Source organism: Bufo gargarizans, chromosome 3 (assembly GCF_014858855.1).
Source record: "Bufo gargarizans isolate SCDJY-AF-19 chromosome 3, ASM1485885v1, whole genome shotgun sequence".
Taxonomy (NCBI): Eukaryota; Metazoa; Chordata; class Amphibia; order Anura; family Bufonidae; genus Bufo; species Bufo gargarizans.
The window spans coordinates 36,690,790-36,711,178 of NC_058082.1; the positions used below are offsets into that span (position 1 = coordinate 36,690,790).

At 46.0% G+C, this 20,389-nt stretch overlaps 1 protein-coding gene across 4 annotated transcripts in view; it reads right to left on the minus strand.

Annotated features, from left to right (window-relative positions):
- Positions 1-2,629: 2,629 nt before the first annotated feature.
- CCDC83 (coiled-coil domain containing 83) overlaps positions 2,630-20,389 on the minus strand; it is a 30,622-nt gene continuing 12,862 nt past the window's right edge. Inside the window, exons 5-11 of one of the 4 annotated variants that reach the window (XM_044287267.1) lie at positions 19,384-19,551; positions 18,232-18,323; positions 16,427-16,495; positions 15,813-15,934; positions 11,365-11,459; positions 5,117-5,247; positions 2,630-3,611 (exon numbers count right to left, since the gene is read on the minus strand). In XM_044287267.1, the coding sequence (XP_044143202.1) occupies positions 3,450-3,611; positions 5,117-5,247; positions 11,365-11,459; positions 15,813-15,934; positions 16,427-16,495; positions 18,232-18,323; positions 19,384-19,551 (839 nt within the window). In that variant the 3' untranslated portion in view covers positions 2,630-3,449. Of the gene's footprint in view, positions 3,612-5,042; positions 5,254-11,364; positions 11,460-15,812; positions 15,935-16,426; positions 16,496-18,231; positions 18,324-19,383; positions 19,552-20,389 lie in introns of all 4 variants that reach the window. The other 3 variants (XM_044287264.1, XM_044287268.1, XM_044287269.1) reach the window with 3 other exon arrangements.

Below are 20,389 nucleotides of genomic sequence, written 5' to 3' on the forward strand. Positions count from 1 at the left end.
TTGCGGTCAATTACAGCCTGAAGTCTGGAACGCATAGACATCACCAGACGCTGGGTTTCATCCCTGGTGATGCTCTGCCAGGCCTCTACTGCAACTGTCCTCAGTTCCTGCTTGTTCTTGGGGCATTTTCCCTTCAGTTTTGTCTTCAGCAAGTGAAATGCAGCTCAATCGGATTCAGGTCCGGTGATTGACTTGGCCATTGCATAACATTCCACTTCTTTCCCTTAAACTCTTTGGTTTCTTTTGCAGTATGCTTTGGGTCATTGTCCATCTGCACTGTGAAGCACCGTCCAATAAGTTCTGAAGCATTTGGCTGAATATGAGCAGATAATATTGCCCGAAACACTTCAGAATTCATCCTGCTGCTTTTGTCAGCAGTCACATCATCAATAAATACAAGAGAAGCAGTTCCATTGGCAGCCATACATGCCCACGCCATGACACTACCACCACCATGCTTCACTGATGAGGTGGTATGCTTAGTATCATGAGCAGGTCCTGTCCTTCTCCATACTCTTCTCTTCCCATCACTCTGGTACAAGTTGATCTTGGTCTCATCTGTCCATAGGATGTTGTTCCAGAACTGTGAAGGCTTCTTTAGATGTCGTTTGCAAACTCTAATCTGGCCTTCCTGTTTTTGAGGCTCCCCAATGGTTTACATCTTGTGGTGAACCCTCTGTATTCACTCTGGTGAAGTCTTCTCTTGATTGTTGACATTGACACACATACACCTACGTCCTGGAGAGTGTTCTTGATCTGGCCAACTGTTGTGAAGGGTGTTTTCTTCACCAGGGAAAGAATTATTCGGTCATCCTCCACAGTGGTTTTCCGTGGTCCTCCGGGTCTTTTGGTGTTGCTGAGCTCACCGGTGCGTTCCTTCTTTTTAAGAATGTTCCAAACAGTTGTTTTGGCTGCGCCTAATGTTTTTGCTATCTCTCTGATGGGTTGTTGTTTTTTCAGCCTAATGATGGCTTCACTGATAGTGACAGCTCTTTGGATCTCATCTTGAGAATTCACAGCAACAGATTCCAAATGCAAATAGCAGACTGGAAATTAACTTTGGACCTTTTCTCTGCTCATTGTAATTGGGATAATGAGGGAATAATACACGCCGGGCTGACACAGAGGCTGGGGAGGCTCCAGCCTCTGGGCGGCAGGCAGGGCACTGACCACGTCGCTGCTGCTGCCGCGCCTGCCGGCCGCGCTGGAGGACGGAGGGGGTAGTGAGCACTTGGCACTGACTTACGTGCTCCCTCCCCGCTCCAGTCGCTTGACTGACTGGCTGCGTACAGCGCGCACTTTGACCTGACGGGGGGGGGGGGGGCGCACTTGGGCAGCTCAGCCTCTGTTGGTGGTGGACCTTGTCCCAGCCCTGCACCTGGCCATGGAACAGCTGAGAAGCCAATTGTCCCATTACTTTTGGTCCCTTATCAAGTGGGAGGCACATATGCAAACTGTTGTAATTCCTGCACCGTTCACCTGATTTGGATGTAAATACCCTCAAAATAAAGCTGACAGTCTGCAGGTAAAGCACATCTTGTTCGTTTCATTTCAAATCCATTGTGGTGGTGTCTAGAGCCAAACATGTTAGAATTGTGTCGCTGTCCCAATATTTATCCTCCTGACTGTATATCAGATGTGCGGGGGTCTGACTCCCGGTACTCCTGCCGGTCAGCTGTTTGAAGAGAATGCAGAGCTTGTACCAGAGCTGCCTTCTCACTATTTACCTGCTCGCCATTGACATGGCAGCGGTGAGCATTGCGATTACATCTCCGCCGTCCCCATTCACTCCTATGGGATGGTACGTCCTATTCAGGTGAATATTACAGAGCCGTCCCATAGAAGTGAATGGTGATGGATGGAATTACACCTGAGGATGCAATATCAACGTAGAGCAGGTAAACAGTGAAGGCAGCGCTGCGTTCTCTTCAAGCAGCTGATAGGACCCCCACAATCTGATACTGAGGATAGGTCATCAATACAAACAGGCTGCACAACCCCTTTTAACACAGGGATCAGAAACCTTTACCACTCCAGCTTCTGTGAAACTACAACTCCCAACATGCACACTTGCTCGGCTGTTCTTGTTACTCTCAGAAGTGAAAGGACAATTCTGGGAGTTGTAGTTTCAGGAGGACTGGAGATTGCTGATCCTGGATGTAATACATGAGATAAAACCAAAGCATTATACTTGAAGCAAACCCTACAGGGGGGGGGGCAGCCTACGGCACTCCAGCTATTGTGAAACTACAACTCCCAGCATGCATACTTGCTCCGCTCATCTAGGAACTCTCATGAAAATGGAGCATGCTGGGAATTGTAGTTTCACAACAGAGTTCCGCAGGTTGCCCACCCCTGCGGGCCTAAAGCCTAAACCAGGGATCTCAAACTGCGGCCCTCCAGCTGTTGCAAAACTACAACTCCCACAATGCCCGGACAGCCTACAGGTATCAGCCTACAGCAGGGCATTGTGGGAGTTGTAGTTTTGCAACAGTTGGAGGGCTACAGTTTGAGATGCCTGGGCCCTAAACCCTTGTACATGGGGACGGAGAGAAAAAAAAAAGCATGCACCAATTTATTTTATTTAAAAAAAATACACAGAATAGTCTTTATAAGTGATTAGTACTTTTAAGTGCCCCTTTAAAAAAAGTTTTGTCACCATATGGAGATGATAGAGAATTTGACTTGCCCCTGGGACCCCCTCAAGCAGAGCATAGATCCGCGCCCGCTACCGCTGAGAAGCTCTGCTGGACACAGCTGTCGGTGTATCTCAAAGATGGCCGTTCATTTGAATGGCTCTGTGTAGTACATTATTTGGCCTGTAGGGGAAACGTTGCAGCTTTTCTGAACGTGGCTGCACTTAAAGGGGTATTCCTATCTCCTAAAGCAATGCCGTGTCCCGAGGATAACCCATCAACTTGTGATCTGTTGGTCTGAACTCTGCAACACCAATGATCCTGAGACCGAGGATGAAGCAGAGCTGGTTTAGCGTTGCGTCGCCTTCTGGTTTTTCCCTGCTCAGCAGTTGACTGTACAAGGAAAAAAAAATCAATGAAGGGTGATGTGGTTCTACACCCGCTCCGTGCCCCACTGTGGGATCCCCAACTCCACAACGTTCCCTTCAGTGGAGTTCATCCTTGTTCTTCTAGTCTTGTGTCGCCCCTTTAAGAGATGGTCGCCTAGACAGGAAGGCCTTGTGGAAGTGCCACGCCCTGCAGAATGCACATCATAGCCACCCAGTATCAGTCACCCATGGGTCATCTCTGCCAGTAAATGCTACAGAGTCACCTAATCCTCGGGCGCCTTCTCTTTGGTCAGCCAATCCTTGGAAACAGTCATCATGCAGGCTTCTATATTAGAATAGTGCCGCGGTCACGTTCCTTCCTGTGGTTGTCCCAGCACCAGTGTCTGATGAATGATGGCGGTACTATTACTTTGTGTTTAGCTGGTTACGGGAAGGCGGATTTTATCATCCTCTGTGTAAGCGGCCACCTAACTCTGCTGTCTGGCTGCTCTGGAAGCTTTGTGTCCGCGCTCTGCTTGTGTATCGGCTTGGTTTGTCCCATAACACTTAACAACTTCAGCTCCAGAGGGCCCGCTTGTGAAGACTCCTATAACACGTAGAGGAAATGTCAGCCAGATTATAAATAAAGTTATTACAGTTTTGAATATATTTTCTGCACAAAATGTTTTCAAAATCTCTGCTTGTAGTAAGTGAATGGGGCCATGCTCATTGGACAGGTCATGTGATCATCGGACAGCCGCCTCCCATCACCTGAACAAGTATTCACTTCCAGTGAATGCAAGCAGAGCTCTTGAAATCCATTAGGAAACTATATGTAAAGTATCAGTGACCTGTATAACTTTCACTATACAATGAATACGTTTTGAATTAGAAGTTTTGATGCATTCTTTGTCTTCAACCTTGTAAGATATCTGCTTGCTGTCAGTAAACTATATATATATATATATTTTTTTTTACACATCTAGGTATTAAGCCTATAGTCACAGTTGCGTTCACCGCTGGAGGCATCATATAATGGATACCACCAGTGCCCAACAGACCCCACTCGTTTATAATCGTGACCATTGGGTTCCGGCCTGATGTGTCGTTTTGGCCCCCGGCACCGATGTGAATAGAGCCTTATCGTTTTCACTGAAGAGGGTTTGCTACAATTGTATACAGTCTTAGACAACATTCTTGAAAACGGACTGATACATTGTAACAAACAATCAGATTTGTGTTTTTGCTGCTACTGAAAGTGTCTAGTGCAAAAGCTGAGTTATAGGGTTAGATCTATAGCAGAAAGGACATGCCCCCTGAGTAAGAGCGCACACCCATGAGCTGTGAGAGGGAGAGAGCTGCATCAGAAAGGACCCCCCCCCCCCCCAAAAAAAAAATAAAGCTGTGATTTTTATTTATTTTTTTTGGGGGGGGGGGGGGGCTGCAGCAGAAAGGACACATCCCTGAGCTGATAATGAGAGCGCTGCAGCAGAAAGGCCATGTCCCCCAAGCTGCCAGTCTGAAATACATCTGGCAGAGCAATTGAAGCAATTAATAGGGAGATCTCTGGATCCATGTGAGGTACAGGGCTGGTTCTAGCTTTGTAAAGTTATATGATGTCTGATTTATGTTTTTTTTACATCATCTCACCTCCGTTGAGGGAGATTAAAATTGATGGTGTAAAGGTGGCTCCCTCGCTGTATACGGAAGCGAATGTCTTTTTGTCAAATACCTTATTTTGTTTTTACTCTCCTAACGGCAGCGGTAATGTCAGTGTCGTGCCTGCTCTGGGGTTGCCATGGTAGAATCCACAGACCCTGTCATGTGACATGCGCTCTTGTGACTGTGTTCTTATGAGTCGAGGTCACATGACAGGATGTCCATGCAGTCTGTGTAGATGCAACCCCAGAGCAAGCGCGATCTTTGTGTAACTGCAGATGTTATAAGATGACGTGCTTCTAGGTTCTTGATTCAAAATCCTCAAAACAGCTGCATGGGCGAGGGTATAGGGGGGCTCTGGCAATCAAACAGTCATTACCTAGGTGACAAATTTGGCGGGAAAACCCCTCTTTAAAGAACACTTGCGTCTGTACATTGTCCCAGTTGTCTCACCTTGAAGCCCTCCTCCTTTTCGTGTAGTGGATGATTGAGCCCCAGAATTGTAGGGGGGTTCATCTCCTTTCTGTTTGCATAGATTAGGTTGTCCTCCTCCTCTGTGAGCGTCTCATTCTTACATCTTTCATCTGCTCCTAGAGGTAGACATATTACATTCATCCATCTTCTGTTATTATACAACTATCTCAGTGATGGCACCGAACCTGGTGAAACCTACTGGATCATTTCACACATTGGACGCCTGCACTGCATCTAGGTGCAGTCATCACTAAGCTCACTTCTCAGCAGTCATCTCATTATCACCAGGATAACACTGATGGGTAACACAGGAACGACCATTCACAATAGATAATGGGTTGGAGCTCACCTCCTCCCCCTCCCTGCACCATGACCCCAGTACGGGTCACAGAGCATGCCCACAACACACTCCTATAGAAATCTGAGAGTCATCTCCACACCACAGGTTCCTATGCTCCATGTGGCTGGACAGGTGCTTGTAACTACAGGATGGTGCGGGAGAGGAAAGTGAAATCTTACGGGATTTTCTAGTTTTACTTAAATAAAGATTTATCATTCTATGCTGGCACTTTCTCACATGCTCACCATTTTCAGTATGTCTGCTTGCTCTCAATGAATGGACACATTTTTGTTTTGTTTAGCTGTGCACCTCTGTCACACTCGATCGTGCGTTCACGTTGCAGCGGGAAGGAGCGAGCCCAACTTGGAATATGTAAAGGAATCCCGGCAACTGTATCTTACTACAAAGTACATTGCTTTATTCTTAATCATTCAAAATAAGACGCGTTTCGGCACAAAGCCTTTCTCAGTATGTACGTAATCAAAGTAGTACATGGCCTTTATATAGATAACATATCGGATCGCACGCAGGTGACGTAACGTGCCCAGCAGAAGGCGGCGATTACCACAACGCAAAACATGAACAAATCAGTAACAAGGCTTCACTTTCATAAGTAGCAATGATGAAAAAGGATACCGTATTCTAGGGCTGCAACGATTAATCGATGTAATCGATTTGTTGTCAACGAATCCAGTTATCGAATAATCGCCGATTCGGTGCTATGCGGGCGGGCGGTATACTTTAAGTCACTATCTTTTTTTTACCTTACAATCGTGACGCTCCAGTAACAACTAACAGGCAGAGCGGAGGGCGGCGTAACGTCACTTACTCATGTGACGCGCCTGCTCCGCCTCCTTCATTCATAAAGTGGGCGGAGCAGTGCGTCACGTGAGTAAGTGACGTTACGCCGCCCTCCGCTCTGCCTGTTGGTTGTTACTGGAGCGTCACGATTGTAAGGTAAAATAAAGATACAGTGAGTGATTAGTCTGCTGTGAGCAGCAGGGCCGGCGCTGCTATGGAGAGGGGGATCGGTCTATGGCACTGCTATGGTGAGGGGGGATCTGTGCACTGTTATGGGGAGGGGGAAATCTGTCTATGGCACTGCTATGGGGAGGGGGGATCTGTGCACTGTTATCCCCATAACAGTGCACATAACCCCCTCTCCATAACAGCACCACCCACAGATCCCCCTCTCCATAACAGCGCCACCCACAGATCCCCCTCTCCATAACAGCGCCACCCACAGATCCCCCTCTCCATAACAGCGCCGCCCACAGAATCCCCCTCTCCATAACTACGCCACCCACAGATCCCCCTCTCCATAACAGCGTCGCCCACAGATCCCCCCTCTCCATAACAGCGTCGCCCACAGATCCCCCTCTCCATAACAGCGCCGCCCACAGATCCCCCTCTCCATAACAGCGCCGCCCACAGATCCCCCTCTCCATAACAGCGCCGCCCACAGATCCCCCTCTCCATAACAGCGCCGCCCACAAATCCCCCTCTCCATAACAGCGCCGCCCACAGATCCCCCTCTCCATAACAGCGCCGCCCACAGATCCCCCTCTCCATAACTGCGCCACCCACAGATCCCCCTCTCCATAACAGCGCCACCCACAGATCCCCCTCTCCATAACAGCGCCGCCCACAGATCCCCCTCTCCATAACAGCGCCGCCCACAAATCCCCCTCTCCATAACAGCGCCGCCCACAGATCCCCCTCTCCATAACTGCGCCACCCACAGATCCCCCTCTCCATAACAGCGCCACCCACAGATCCCCCTCTCCATAACAGCGCCGCCCACAGATCCCCCTCTCCATAACAGCGCCGCCCACAGATCCCCCTCTCCATAACAGCGCCGCCCACAGATCCCCCTCTCCATAACAGCGCCGCCCACAGATCCCCCTCTCCATAACAGCGCCGCCCACAGATCCCCCTCTCCATAACTGCGCCGCCCACAGATCCCCCTCTCCATAACAGCGTCGCCCACAGATCCCCCCTCTCCATAACAGCGTCGCCCACAGATCCCCCTCTCCATAACAGCGCCGCCCACAGATCCCCCTCTCCATAACAGCGCCGCCCACAGATCCCCCTCTCCATAACAGCGCCGCCCACAAATCCCCCTCTCCATAACAGCGCCGCCCACAGATCCCCCTCTCCATAACAGCGCCGCCCACAGATCCCCCTCTCCATAACAGCGCCGCCCACAGATCCCCCTCTCCATAACAGCGCCGCCCACAGATCCCCCTCTCCATAACAGCGCCGCCCACAGATCCCCCTCTCCATAACAGCGCCGCCCACAGATCCCCCTCTCCATAACAGCGCCGCCCACAGATCCCCCTCTCCATAACAGCGCCGCCCACAGATCCCCCCTCTCCATAACAGCGCCACCCACAGATCCCCCTCTCCATAACAGCGCCACCCACAAATCCTCCCCATAAGTGTCGACCACAGATCCCCCCATAACAGTGCCATCCACAATTTGTTTCAAGTAAAATCATATAAACCGCTTTGTTTTGTAATTTTGACGGTTTTCCCGATTAATCGATTAATCGGCAACTAATCGATTATTCAAATAATCGTTAGCTGCAGCCCTACCGTATTCTCATTCATAGAGGTATTCAGCGCGACGATAAGGTCTATGGAGAAAGTGAACAAGTCAATAGAGAGACAGTGAGCTAGAAACATCAACAGAGGAGATTTATAAACGTGTTAGGCTACGTTCACACTCGCGTTTTAGGCGGATCCGTCATGGATCTGCAAAAACAGATCCATTACAATAATACAACTGCATGCACGGATTTGTTTGTATTATCTTTAACATAGCCAAGACGGATCCGTCATGAACTCCATTGAAAGTCAATGGGAGACGGATCCGTTTTCTATTGTGTCAGAGAAAACTGATCCGTCCCCATTGACTTGCATTGTGTGCCAGGACGGATCCGTTTGGCTCCGCTTTGTCAGGCGGATAGGCAGCATTTTGGTGTCCGCTTCCAGAGCGGAATAGAGACTGAACTGATGCATTCTGAGAGGATCCTTTTCCATTCAGAATGCATTAGGGCAAAACTGATCCGTTTTGGACCGCTGGTGAGAGCCCTGAACGGATCTCGGAAACAGCCAAAACGCCAGTGTGAAGGTAGTCTTATCTCATAATCCCAGTTAAGACCCTTGGGATGTATCGTACTTAAGCGAAGCGGGGTGAGCACTAGTATAATGGAGGATGCTGTTCCTATCCGTCTCCTTTCTGAACAGATCAGTTGAACGATGACCATGTTCGTTTTTTCATTGCAGTGGTGTCCAGAAAACTTACCATCTGCTTGTCAAAAGTGATGGTAAATTTAAGACCTTCACATACAGTATTCAAATAGTCAAAAAAGGAAAGGAGGGAGTCCTGTGGCCCCGCAAAAAATGTCATCAATAAACCTCTTCCACATCAGGATATTTTTCTGATATGGCGCAGTATTATTTACATGTGACTCCTCAATAGATGACATAAATGCGTTAGCGTAGGGCGGGGCCACATTGGAACCCATCGCGGTCCTGCGCCGCTGCAAATAATAAGTATCCTCAAACATGAAATAATTCTCAAACAAATCCAAATGCAGCATTTGTAGAAAAAAATTCTTGTGCTGTGCCCGAGTAGTCACTAGTCCGCAATAAATCAGCCACTGCCTGCATTGCACTCTTACGTCGTCTATGGAGGGATAGAGCGGAGATCCGCCATTGTTCTCAAGAAATGTGATGTATCCAATAAGAAGGATCGCGTGTTCTTAGTTAACGGAGTCAATATCTACTCGGGCACGCAACAAGAATTTTTTCTACAAATGCTGCATTTGGTTTTGTTTGAGAATTATTTCATGTTTGAGGATACTTATTATTTGCAGCGACGCGGGACCGCGATGGGTTCCAATCTGGCCCCGCCCTACGCTAAGGCATTATAGTCACATGTATATAACACTGCGCCATATCAGAAAAATATCCTGATGTGGAAGAGGTTTATTGATGACATTTTTTGCGTGTAGGGCGGGGCCACAGGAGTCCCTCTTTTCCTTTTTTGACTATTTGAATACCTTATGTGAAGGTCTTAAATTTACCATCACTTTTGATAGGTAGATGGTAAGTTTTCTTACTGTGAAGGAGCCCAGCACCGCCCCCTATACGCCGTAATCTCGCGATGCCTGAGCTAGCGCATGCGCAGTGTCGGCATAGTGTTCCTTCCCTGTGCTGGCATCAGCCGCAGGGAATGAACTGCGCATGCGCTAGCTCGGGCATTGCGAGATTGCGGCACTTTAGCTTTGTGATGTCGGGGAGCAAGGAGGAGATTCGGAGGATGCGGGGGCAGTGCTGGGCTCCTTCACAGTGGACATGGCTGGGCTCAGAGTCCGAGGACGCTGGACTCATCTCTGAAGCATGGAGGAGACAGGACTCATCTAAGGTTCATTTACACATATATAAAATCCTTTTTTTTTACACAATAAAAGCACACAGAGCTATGGGGACTGGTTATTGTGGATGTGCTAGGGAACCTGTCACCGGGATTTTGGGTATAGAGCTGAGGACATGGGTTGCTAGATCGCCGCTAGCACATCCGCAATATCCAGTCCCCATAGCTCTGTGTGCTTTTATTGTGTAAAAAATAAATAAATAATGATTTGATACATATGCAAATTAACCTGAGATAAGTCCGGTACAAGAGATCAGTCAGGGACAGGATTCATCTCAGGTTAATTTGCATATATAGCACAATATATACACAATAAAAGCACACAGAGCTATAGGGACTGGATATTGCAGATGTGTTAGTGGCCATCTAGCAACCCATGTCCTCAGCTCTATACCTAAAATCCAGGTGACAGGGTTAGGGTTATGTACGATACATCCCAAGGGTCTAAACCAGGATTATGAGAGAACACATAAATCTCCTCTGTTGATGTTTCTGACTCACTTTCTCCATAGACCTCATCGTTGCGCTGAATACCTCTATGAATGAGAATACGGCATCCTTTTTCATCATTGCTACATATGAAAGTGAAGCCTTGTTACTGATATGTTCATGTTTTGCGTTGTGGTAATCGCCGCCTTCTGCTGGGCGCGTTACGTCACCTGCGTGGCATCCGTTATGTTATCTATATAAAGGCCATGTACTACTTTGATTACGTACCTACTGAGAAAGGCTTTGTGCCGAAACGCGTCTATCATATATTGAATGATTAAGAATAAAGCAATGTACTTTGAAGTAAGATACGGTTGCCGGGATTCCTTCATCTTGAAAATGGCGGACAATTAAAATAAAGTGTGTTCGTTGCAGACATGGTCATTATATCATGAATAAAGACAACGTATTCTCCCATAGGACCACACAATTGCATGGGGCCCCCATAGATCCGTGGCACCTATTTACAGCGGTGAAGCAATTACCCGTCAGCTCCTTGCTCCACCATTCACCCTGCAACTGGCGGTGTGGTGGTGGCAGGTCTGATGAAGGGACATCATTGCCCCATGGTGCACCGAACCGCCAGACAGACCGGAGCGGATCTGCAGTGAGGGATCTGATTGCTCCGTAGTGGAAACATGAGATAGGTGAGTGGTCACCCACTAAAGGGGCAACTAAGGGGTCACTATATTGTGTTGGGGGGCACATGGGGGGGGGGCTTTCTTCTGTGTTGGGGGGCACATAAGAGGTCACCATATTATGTCTGATGAGACGGAGCTTAGCAGAGTTAGAGGGGCCCCTAGATATAAGTTTGCTTGGAGCCCCAGAAATGCCCTGATGATGATGGATGATCACTATGGGTTCTTCCTGGCCCAGTGTACCTAGGTCTATCCAGACCTGTCTGTAGACTATGGCTTATTATAAAATACAAGGTTTCTCAAGAAGCTTCAGGACCTGAAGTCGTGTCCAAGTCTAGTTTGGCAAAGTCTTCTCCTAGTAAGCCATCCGCCAGGAGATCCAGGCTGACCACCTGAGTCAAGAATGTGTTCCTGCAAAAGAAGAAAATCGATATGACGATGCAAACTCGTCATCTGATAATTTTGCTGAACACATTTAATAAGAGCTTCACCTCCCTGGAGAACCTGGATCCTTCCAAAACTTGCCTTTCACCAGATCAGCAGCACATTCATCTCCTGAAATTCTCTGTGCTGCTGGAAAAGACTCCTGATGGTGTTCCTTCCAAAATCTTTATTAATTCTCTTGTAATTTTAAACTTCCCCCCATGACACTGCCTCCATCCCTAACACCATCAAATAAGTGGACAGGTCACTGCCTATTACAAGATCAACACATCTCCTGAAATACTCTGTGCTGCTGGGAAGGACAGCTGTTCTACTCTAGCTCTGTACAGTCAGGTCCATAAATATTGGGACATCGACACGATTCTAACATCTTTGGCTCTATACACCACCACAATGGATTTGAGATGAAACGAACAAGATGTGCTTTACCTGCAGACTGTCAGCTTTAATTTGAGGGTATTTACATCCAAATCAGGTGAACGGTGCAGGAATTACAGCAGTTTGCATATGTGCCTCCCACTTGTTAAGGGGCCAAAAGTAATGGGACAGAATAATAATCATAAATCAAACTTTCACTTTTTAATACTCAGTTGCAAATCCTTTGCAGTCAATTACAGCCTGAAGTCTGGAACGCATAGACATCACCAGACGCTGGGTTTCATCCCTGGTGATGCTCTGCCTCTACTGCAACTGTCTTCAGTTCCTGATTGTTCTTGGGGCATTTTCCCTTCAGTTTTGTCTTCAGCAAGTGAAATGCATGCTCAATCGGATTCAGGTCCGGTGATTGACTCGGCCATTGCAGAACATTCCACTTCTTTCCCTTAAAAAACTCTTTGGTTGCTTTTGCAGTATGCTTTGGGTCATTGTCCATCTGCACTGTGAAGCGCCGTCCAATGAGTTCTGAAGCATTTGGCTGAATATGAGCAGATAATATCGCCCGAAACACTTCAGAATTCATCCTGCTGCTGATTTTGTCAGCAGTCACATCATCAATAAATACAAAAGAACCAGTTGCATTGGCAGCCATACATGCCACGCGATGACACTACCACCATCATGCTTCACCGATGAGGTGGTATGCTTAGGATCATGAGCAGTTCCTTTCCTTCTCCATACTCTTCTCTTCCCATCACTCTGGTACAAGTAGATCTTGGTCTCATCTGTCCATAGAATGTTCTTCCAGAACTGTGAAGGCTTTTTTAGATGTCGTTTGGCAAACTCTAATCTGGCCTTCCTGTTTTTGAGGCTCACCAATGGTTTACATCTTGTGGTGAACCCTCTGCATTCACTCTGGTGAAGTCTTCTCTTGATTGCTGACTTTGACACACATACACCTACGTCCTGGAGAGTGTTCTTGATCTGGCCAACTGTTGTGAAGGGTGTTTTCTTCACCAGGGAAAGAATTCTTCGGTCATCCACAACAGTTGTTTTCCGTGGTCTTCCGGGTCTTTTGGTGTTGCTGAGCTCACCGGTGCGTTCCTTCTTTTTAAGAATGTTCCAATCAGTTGTTTTGGCCGCGCCTAATGTTTTTGCTATCTCTCTGATGGGTTTGTTGTGTTTTTTCAGCCTAATGATGGTTTGCTTCACTGATGGTGACAGCTCTGTGGATCTCATCTTGAGAGTTGACAGCAACAGATTCCAAATGCAAATAGCAGACGTGAAATGACCTCTGGACCTTTTATCTGCTCATTGTAATTGGGATAATGATGGAATAACACACACCATGGAGCAGCTGAGAAGCCAATTGTCCCATTAGTTTTCGTCCCTTAACAAGTGGGAGGCACATATGCAAACTGCTGTAATTCCTGCACCGTTCACCTGATTTGGATGTAAATACCCTCAAATTAAAGCTGACAGTCTGCAGGTAAAGCACATCTTGTTTGTTTCGTTTCAAATCCATTGTGGTGGTGTATAGAGGCAAACATGTTAGAATTGTGTCCATGTCCCAATATTTATGGACCTGACTGTATGTGATCTCCCGGGAGTGTCGATTCCTATTCTCCCTTTATGATATTTCTGTGTGCCCTGCAGTCCTCTTTTCACTAATATCATCGGGAATGGACGATACTCTGCCTCCCACGAGACTAGCACACATCTCTCCTGATATACTTTGTCTCTTCTCCCACTCCCCCAATCCATTCTTCCATTGTCCTTGAGTTTACAGGTCACTACTTCTTACAAGATCAGGACACTCCTGTTCTGAAATTCTCTTTGCTGCCAGGGAAGACAGCCCACCATTTCTGTAAATGACCTCAGACATTGTGCCTATAAAGTGCAGCCCTATCATCAGTAGGCGAGTAGACAGATCACTGCCTGCTGCAAAATTGGTACACGCCAATCCTGAAATACTCTGTGCCCCTGCAAAGTTCCTACCCCTACCTCTAATCCAACCGTCTCCATTCCTCTCCACCAGTCATTATGCTGGTCCTGTTACATGGAGTCCTTTCCTCGCATATACTGTACATATAAATGGAAAGGTCACTACCTGCCGCAAAATCAGCAAACTCTGTTCCTGAAATACTCTGTGCTTCTGCAAAGCCCCTGCCTCTTCCTCTGTTACACTTGTCTCCATTCCTTTCCAACAATCCTGACGATGCTTCTGTTACGTGCAGTCCTGTCCTCATACATACACAGGAATGGTGGGGGGGGGGGGGGGGGGGGGGGGGTTCAGTCCGCACAACCCTATGCAGGTGCAGATTGCTATGGCGAAATACACATACAAACGCAAAAACACAAATGCAATCGCACTCTGCAACCAGCCTCTATGCTGGATGTTGAATAAGGCATTGGTGTACATTTTGGCCAAAGCGTAATAAGCCACTCACCACGTCAAGGTCACCTCCATGAGTGGTCCCTAACACTAGTTCCTACCTGTTATGGGCCATGACAGCCACACAAAGTCCAGGGAGCGCAGGTACAGCATGCACGCCAAGCACACTCTGCTTTTAACCCCGTCCGGTGCCATTACAGCTTTCATCGGATCCAGGGATGCAAGTACCAACATGCATGCTGAGCCCACTAAATACTTCTCCTGGAGCCAAATGGACAGGAATGGACAGGTCACTGCCTGCCACAAAATCAGCACACCCCCATTCCTGAAATACTCTGTGCTCCTGAAAAGACTCTGCCCCTTCCTCTAATCCACACGTCTTCATTCCTCTCCAACAATCCTGACGCTGCTCCTGTTACCTGCAGTCCTGTCCTCATAAATACACAGGAATGGACAGGTCACTGCCTGCCACAAAATCAGCACACCCCCATTCCTGAAATACTCTGTGCTCCTGAAAAGACTCTGCCCCTTCCTCTAATCCACACGTCTTCATTCCTCTCCAACAATCCTGACGCTGCTCCTGTTACCTGCAGTCCTGTCCTCATAAATACACAGGAATGGACAGGTCACTGCCTGCCACAAAATCAGCACACCCCATTCCTGAAATACTGTGTGCTTCTGCAAAGAGTATTCCCCTTCCTCTAATCCACTTGTTTGCATTCCTCTACAACAGGGATCAGCAACCTTCGGCACTCCAGCTGTGGTGAAACTACAACTCCCAGCATGCACACCTCCTTGGCTGTTCTCAGGACTCCCAGAGAAGTGAATGGAGCATGCTGGGAGTCGTAGTTTGACAACAGCTGGAGTGCCGGAGGTTGCTGATCCCTGCTCTACAACAATCACGACGCTGCTCTGTTGCCTTAGGTGCCATCCTCATACATAAAAGGACAGGTCACTGCCTGCCGCAAAATCAGCACACCCTGTTTCCGAAAATACTCTGTTCTCCTGCAAAGACCCTGCTCCTTCCTCTAATCCACTTGTCTCCATTCCTCTCCCATATTCATGACACTAGCCACATGCAGCCCTGTCCTCAGATATACATATAAATTGACAGGTCACTGTCCCCCGCAAGATCAGCACACTTCTCTCCTGCTGCTGTCCTCTGTGTTAATCATCTGATCAGTGGTTACAATGTTACAATGTTTCTGTCTCCGCTCATTTCAAGACTGGATTCAAACAGGGAAGGAGACAGCAGGACAGCGAGTGCTACATATGTACACAGCAGAAATCTGCGCGGTGGTAAAAGTTCATACTGTCCTCCGTGAGTCATGGCGCGCTGTGGGCGGTAAATGTAATCTGGGATGGGAATAATAATAATAGGCATTATAATAATCTAATCCTCTTTTTACAATATGGATATATCTAGAGGGGTCATGAACTTTCACAAGAGCTTAGAAATCTTCACAGCATGTGGACTGTACTGCAGCGCAAACCCAGAAAACCCGCTACCCTTGCAGGGTTAATCACTACAACTCCGGCCATTTCTGTACCTTGAATTTTTTAGGTCATCAAGTCGGCAATCAAAAAGATGATTTATTAATTGCAAATTTTCTTGCTCGGTTTTAAGGACAGACGCCTCCAGATCGTGAATGTCTTTGCTGTAGATATCAACCTGGCGTGGACGAGAAAAGCACAACGTTCAGAGACTCGTCCCATGGCGGTCCATGTCATTTTAAGGTCCAACATTCTGGGCGGATTTCTTATGATATCTTTATATTTAGTCAAAGCCCTGTTTTGCTGATACGGAGCTCCAAATCCCCTGCATAGAAAGACATAGAGCTAATGATAACATTGTAGCTGCTTTCAGCCACCACTAGAGGGAGCTACCTGCACACAAAGTTATTTAGTATATAAATAAATACAGTAAGGTTTACAATGCTTCCCTATTGTGACACTATGTGTAACATTTTCTTTTTATTGAAAATTTTTGTATTAGGCATAATAATTTCTTATGTCAATACATTTATAAATTCCAAAGTATATAAACAGTGGTCAGTATAATAGCAAAAACATACCAATATAAACCACGTGTAACATAGTATATACATATCCTTCAACTATGGACACTGTCCAGCTATGGGTTTTATCAGTATCTGTGAATTACCTCTCGCTTTAACCATTCGTTCTCCTTAATCTCCCTCCGACTCTCATCATCAATGTTGTTTACTGCGTCCTGGGAAATACAAAAATATACATTTATTTTCCCTACAATGTCCTCAGTTTATTTTACATATAATCTATGGTGTGCCATTTGCTATAATCCCCAATCCGGCCTTCTGTGGTCAGGGGTAAGATGACAAAATTAAAGGGGTATTCCCACCAATAATGTCTCCATACTGATATACGAAAACATTCCTTTAATCCAGCATTATTGGGAGCTGATAGGTGCTGGATTATTGGATGGCCATAGAACAGTACATACTGTTATCTGAATCCCAGTAGTATCCATATTGGTTACTTCTGCTCATGAACATTCATATAATATTTCAGAACTCTGCAGGAATCTGTCGGATGTTCAGACAATAAATTCCTGATTAAAGGAGAATTATTATACACTGTATTTACAGTGAAAAGTTTTTATCCCAATCTCAGAGAGGACCAAAATGTGGCAGATTATCAAATGTTCTGGATTATCGGACAGTCATAGAACTTGTGTGAAATTTCATTTTAAGGGTAGAGAAGACATAACATCAAATCTTACAATAAAATCTTGTAGTTTTCAGAGATTATACAAAATTAGAAAATCATGGCGGATTACTTCCAGAAACAGTGCCACATATGTACACAGGTTGTGTTTGGAATTGCAGCTCAGCACCATTGAAGTAAATTGGGCTGCTCTGAAATACCATACACAACTTCTCAAAGCACTAAACTATTAGAGACCAAGGAAAGCCTGAAGCACCAAACTACTGGAGATCAAGGACAGCCTAATGCATCTCACAACTGGAGACCAAGGACTGCCTGAAGCATCACATTACAGGACACAAAGACTGCCTGAAGCATCAGACTACTGGAAACCAACATCTGCCTGAAGAACCAAACCACTGGAGACCAAGGACAGTGTAAAGTATCAGACTACAGGAGACCAAGGACTGCCTGAAGCACCAAACTACTGGAAACCAAAGATTGCATGAAAAGACCAAGGACAACCCCAAGTGTCAGACTACTGGAGATCAAGGACTGCCTGAAGAACCAAACTATTGGAAACCAAGGACCGTCTGAAGAACCAAACTACTGAAAACCAAAGACTGCCTGAAGAACCAAACTACAGGAAACCAAGGACTGCCTGAAGCACCAAACTACAGGAGACCAAGGGCTTCTTGATGCACCAAACTACTAGAGACTAAGTACAGCCTGAAGCATCTAAATTCTGAAGATCAAGGGCAGCCTGAAGAACCAAACCACTGGAGACCAAGGACAGCCTGAAGTATCAGACTACTAAAGACCAAGGACTGCCTGAAGAACCAAACTACTGGAGACCATTGACTGCCTAAAGGACCAAGCTACTGAAGACCAAGGGCTTCTTGAATCACCAAACTACTAGAGGACTCCCTGAAGCATCAAACTACTGGATTTCAAGAAGAGCATGAAGCATCAGGCTACTGGAGACCAAGGACAGTCTGAAGCATCACATTACTGGAAACCAAGGACAGCCTGAGGACAGTCTGAAGCATCACACTACTGGAGACCAAGGACTGCCTGATGCATCACACTACTGGAGACCAAGGGCAGTCAGTCTGTAGCATCAGACTACTAGAGACCAAATACGGCCTGAAGAAATAAACTACTAGAGACCAGGACTGCCTGAAGAACTAAACTACTGGAGACCAAGGACTGCCTGAAGCACCAAACTACTGGAAACCAAGGACTGGAATTTATTTAAGGTTTTATGCTTCATATACATGTTACCTGTGTCGCCATCTCTCTGGTTTGATCCATTTTCTTCTCTGTTTCTCTATCTATGTCAAGTCTTGTCTTCTCCAGACTTCTTTTGAAATATTCTTTGTGAGATGAAAAATAAAAATGAAATTAAAGAAGATCTCTGTCAATGAGACATCAGAACGAGCAAAGGTTTAATCACTTGGGGGTCCATTATGAAGGAACAGAGGGGCGGCTGGTTCTCAGATCTTAGAGTTTTATGTTCATGGTGCTCAAATAGACTGTATTGGGACACTAAGCTTCACTTCTGTAGAGTTATCTATGAGATTCCAGCAGTTTTAAGAAGGTCCACAACTGCTTCATGAGGACAGGTGAAGAAATAACAGGACTGCACTCAAAGATCAGGCATGATTGTGAGACCAAGGACTGCCTGAAACACCAAACTACTGGAGGCCAAAGGGTGCCTGAAGGACCAAACTACTGGAAACCAAGGACTCCCTGAAGCACCAAACTGCTAGAAACCAAGGACTACCTGAAGAACAAAACTAATGGAGACGAAATTTCTGGAGACCAAGGATACTATTACGGTAAATGTCTTGAGCATCAAACTAGGACCAGGGACTGTCTAGAGCACCAAACTTGTATGTCAACAACTCTCTGGGAAACTAAACTACTGAACACAATGGACTGTCAGGAGTTACTAGACATCAAGGACTGACTAAAGCTCCAAACTATTGGGCACCAAAAAAGATCACAGGATATATGGAGCAGCAAACAATATGGTCCTTTAGAGCACCATGATACTGGACACCAAGAACTGTTTATTGCACTATATAATTAGACATCATGGATTGTCTGGGTCACCAAAATATTAGATTCTATGAACAGACTGGAGCACCAAACTACTAGATACCAAGGACTGGATGGCGCAACAAACTGCTAGAAATGCAAATAGTCATTTGGGCATGGAAAGAGCTTTGCCCTGCAATGGTCATGGTCAAACCTACAGAAACATATGTTGTGCACAAAATTTCTGAAATTCAGTTCTGCTGGAAACATCTATGTTCTCTAGCAGAATCACTTTTTCCACCACTGAGGTGTCTATAGAAAAACACTCAGAAATCCCTAACACTTGAGTGAGCGTACGCCATGTACTGCTGCAATAAATCCCACCCGACTGACCGTCTATTTCAGTGAAGTTCTGTTTAATGTTGCTGATTTCTTCCTGTAAGTGTTGGATCTGTCTGGCATGTTCCCAGCTTCCCACATTCTTATACTGCAGCCAGTAATTCTTCTCCGCTTCTGCTAACATAATCTTCTGCTCCAGACCATTTATCTCACTGCGAAGCTCTAAAAATAAAGATTTAAAAGTCAGAAATGAAAGCCGTCGTGTTTTCCATGTGGACGTGTGCTGCAGGTAACTTTCTCTCCAAATATAGTCAACTCCACCACAAGCCAGGAGAGATGAGAACCTTTAACCATGTATGCATCACTTATAAAGAGCATCGAGCAGTAACTGTAAAAAAATAAAGCAATGTTGCAAATAGTTTTGGTTAAAAATATCCTGCTACTTTGTGTGTACAGCTCCTATGCACTTATATGTTTCCATGGTTACAGACTACATACCAACCCTGTGTAGTCTGATCTTGCAGCCACATTTCCTTCTATCTGCCTCCTAGTTCTTGGTAAGATACATTTGATGTGTTAGTATGAAGCAGGGGACAGGTGGAAGGTACTGCAGGATCAGACCACACAGGGTTTGTTTGTAGTCTGTTACCATGGAGATACATTGGTTAGCATAAATCTGTAGACACAAAACGGTTGGGAATTTTATTGATTAAAACTATTTGCAAAGTTGTTTCATTGTATATTGTAGAGGTTGACATTGTAATTATTCATTTGGTAGCCTTCAAGACTCCTTAAAGGCTATCGACACCGTTAGGGAAATGTATTTATTTATTATTGCATTGTACTCATTTTGAGCTAAAAATCATTTTTTTTTTTATTGGTCTTTATTCAAAATGTTCAACCGCTTTCTCTGTACAGCCTTGAGATTCTCTAGTACCAGGATGCATGTTTAGATTGACGGCTCCTGTGAAACCTTATCTCTGATTCCTGACAGCTCATAAACACTCATTAAAACTCAAATCTTATCTAAGAATATAGCTTAAGAAAGTCACGGTGTAAG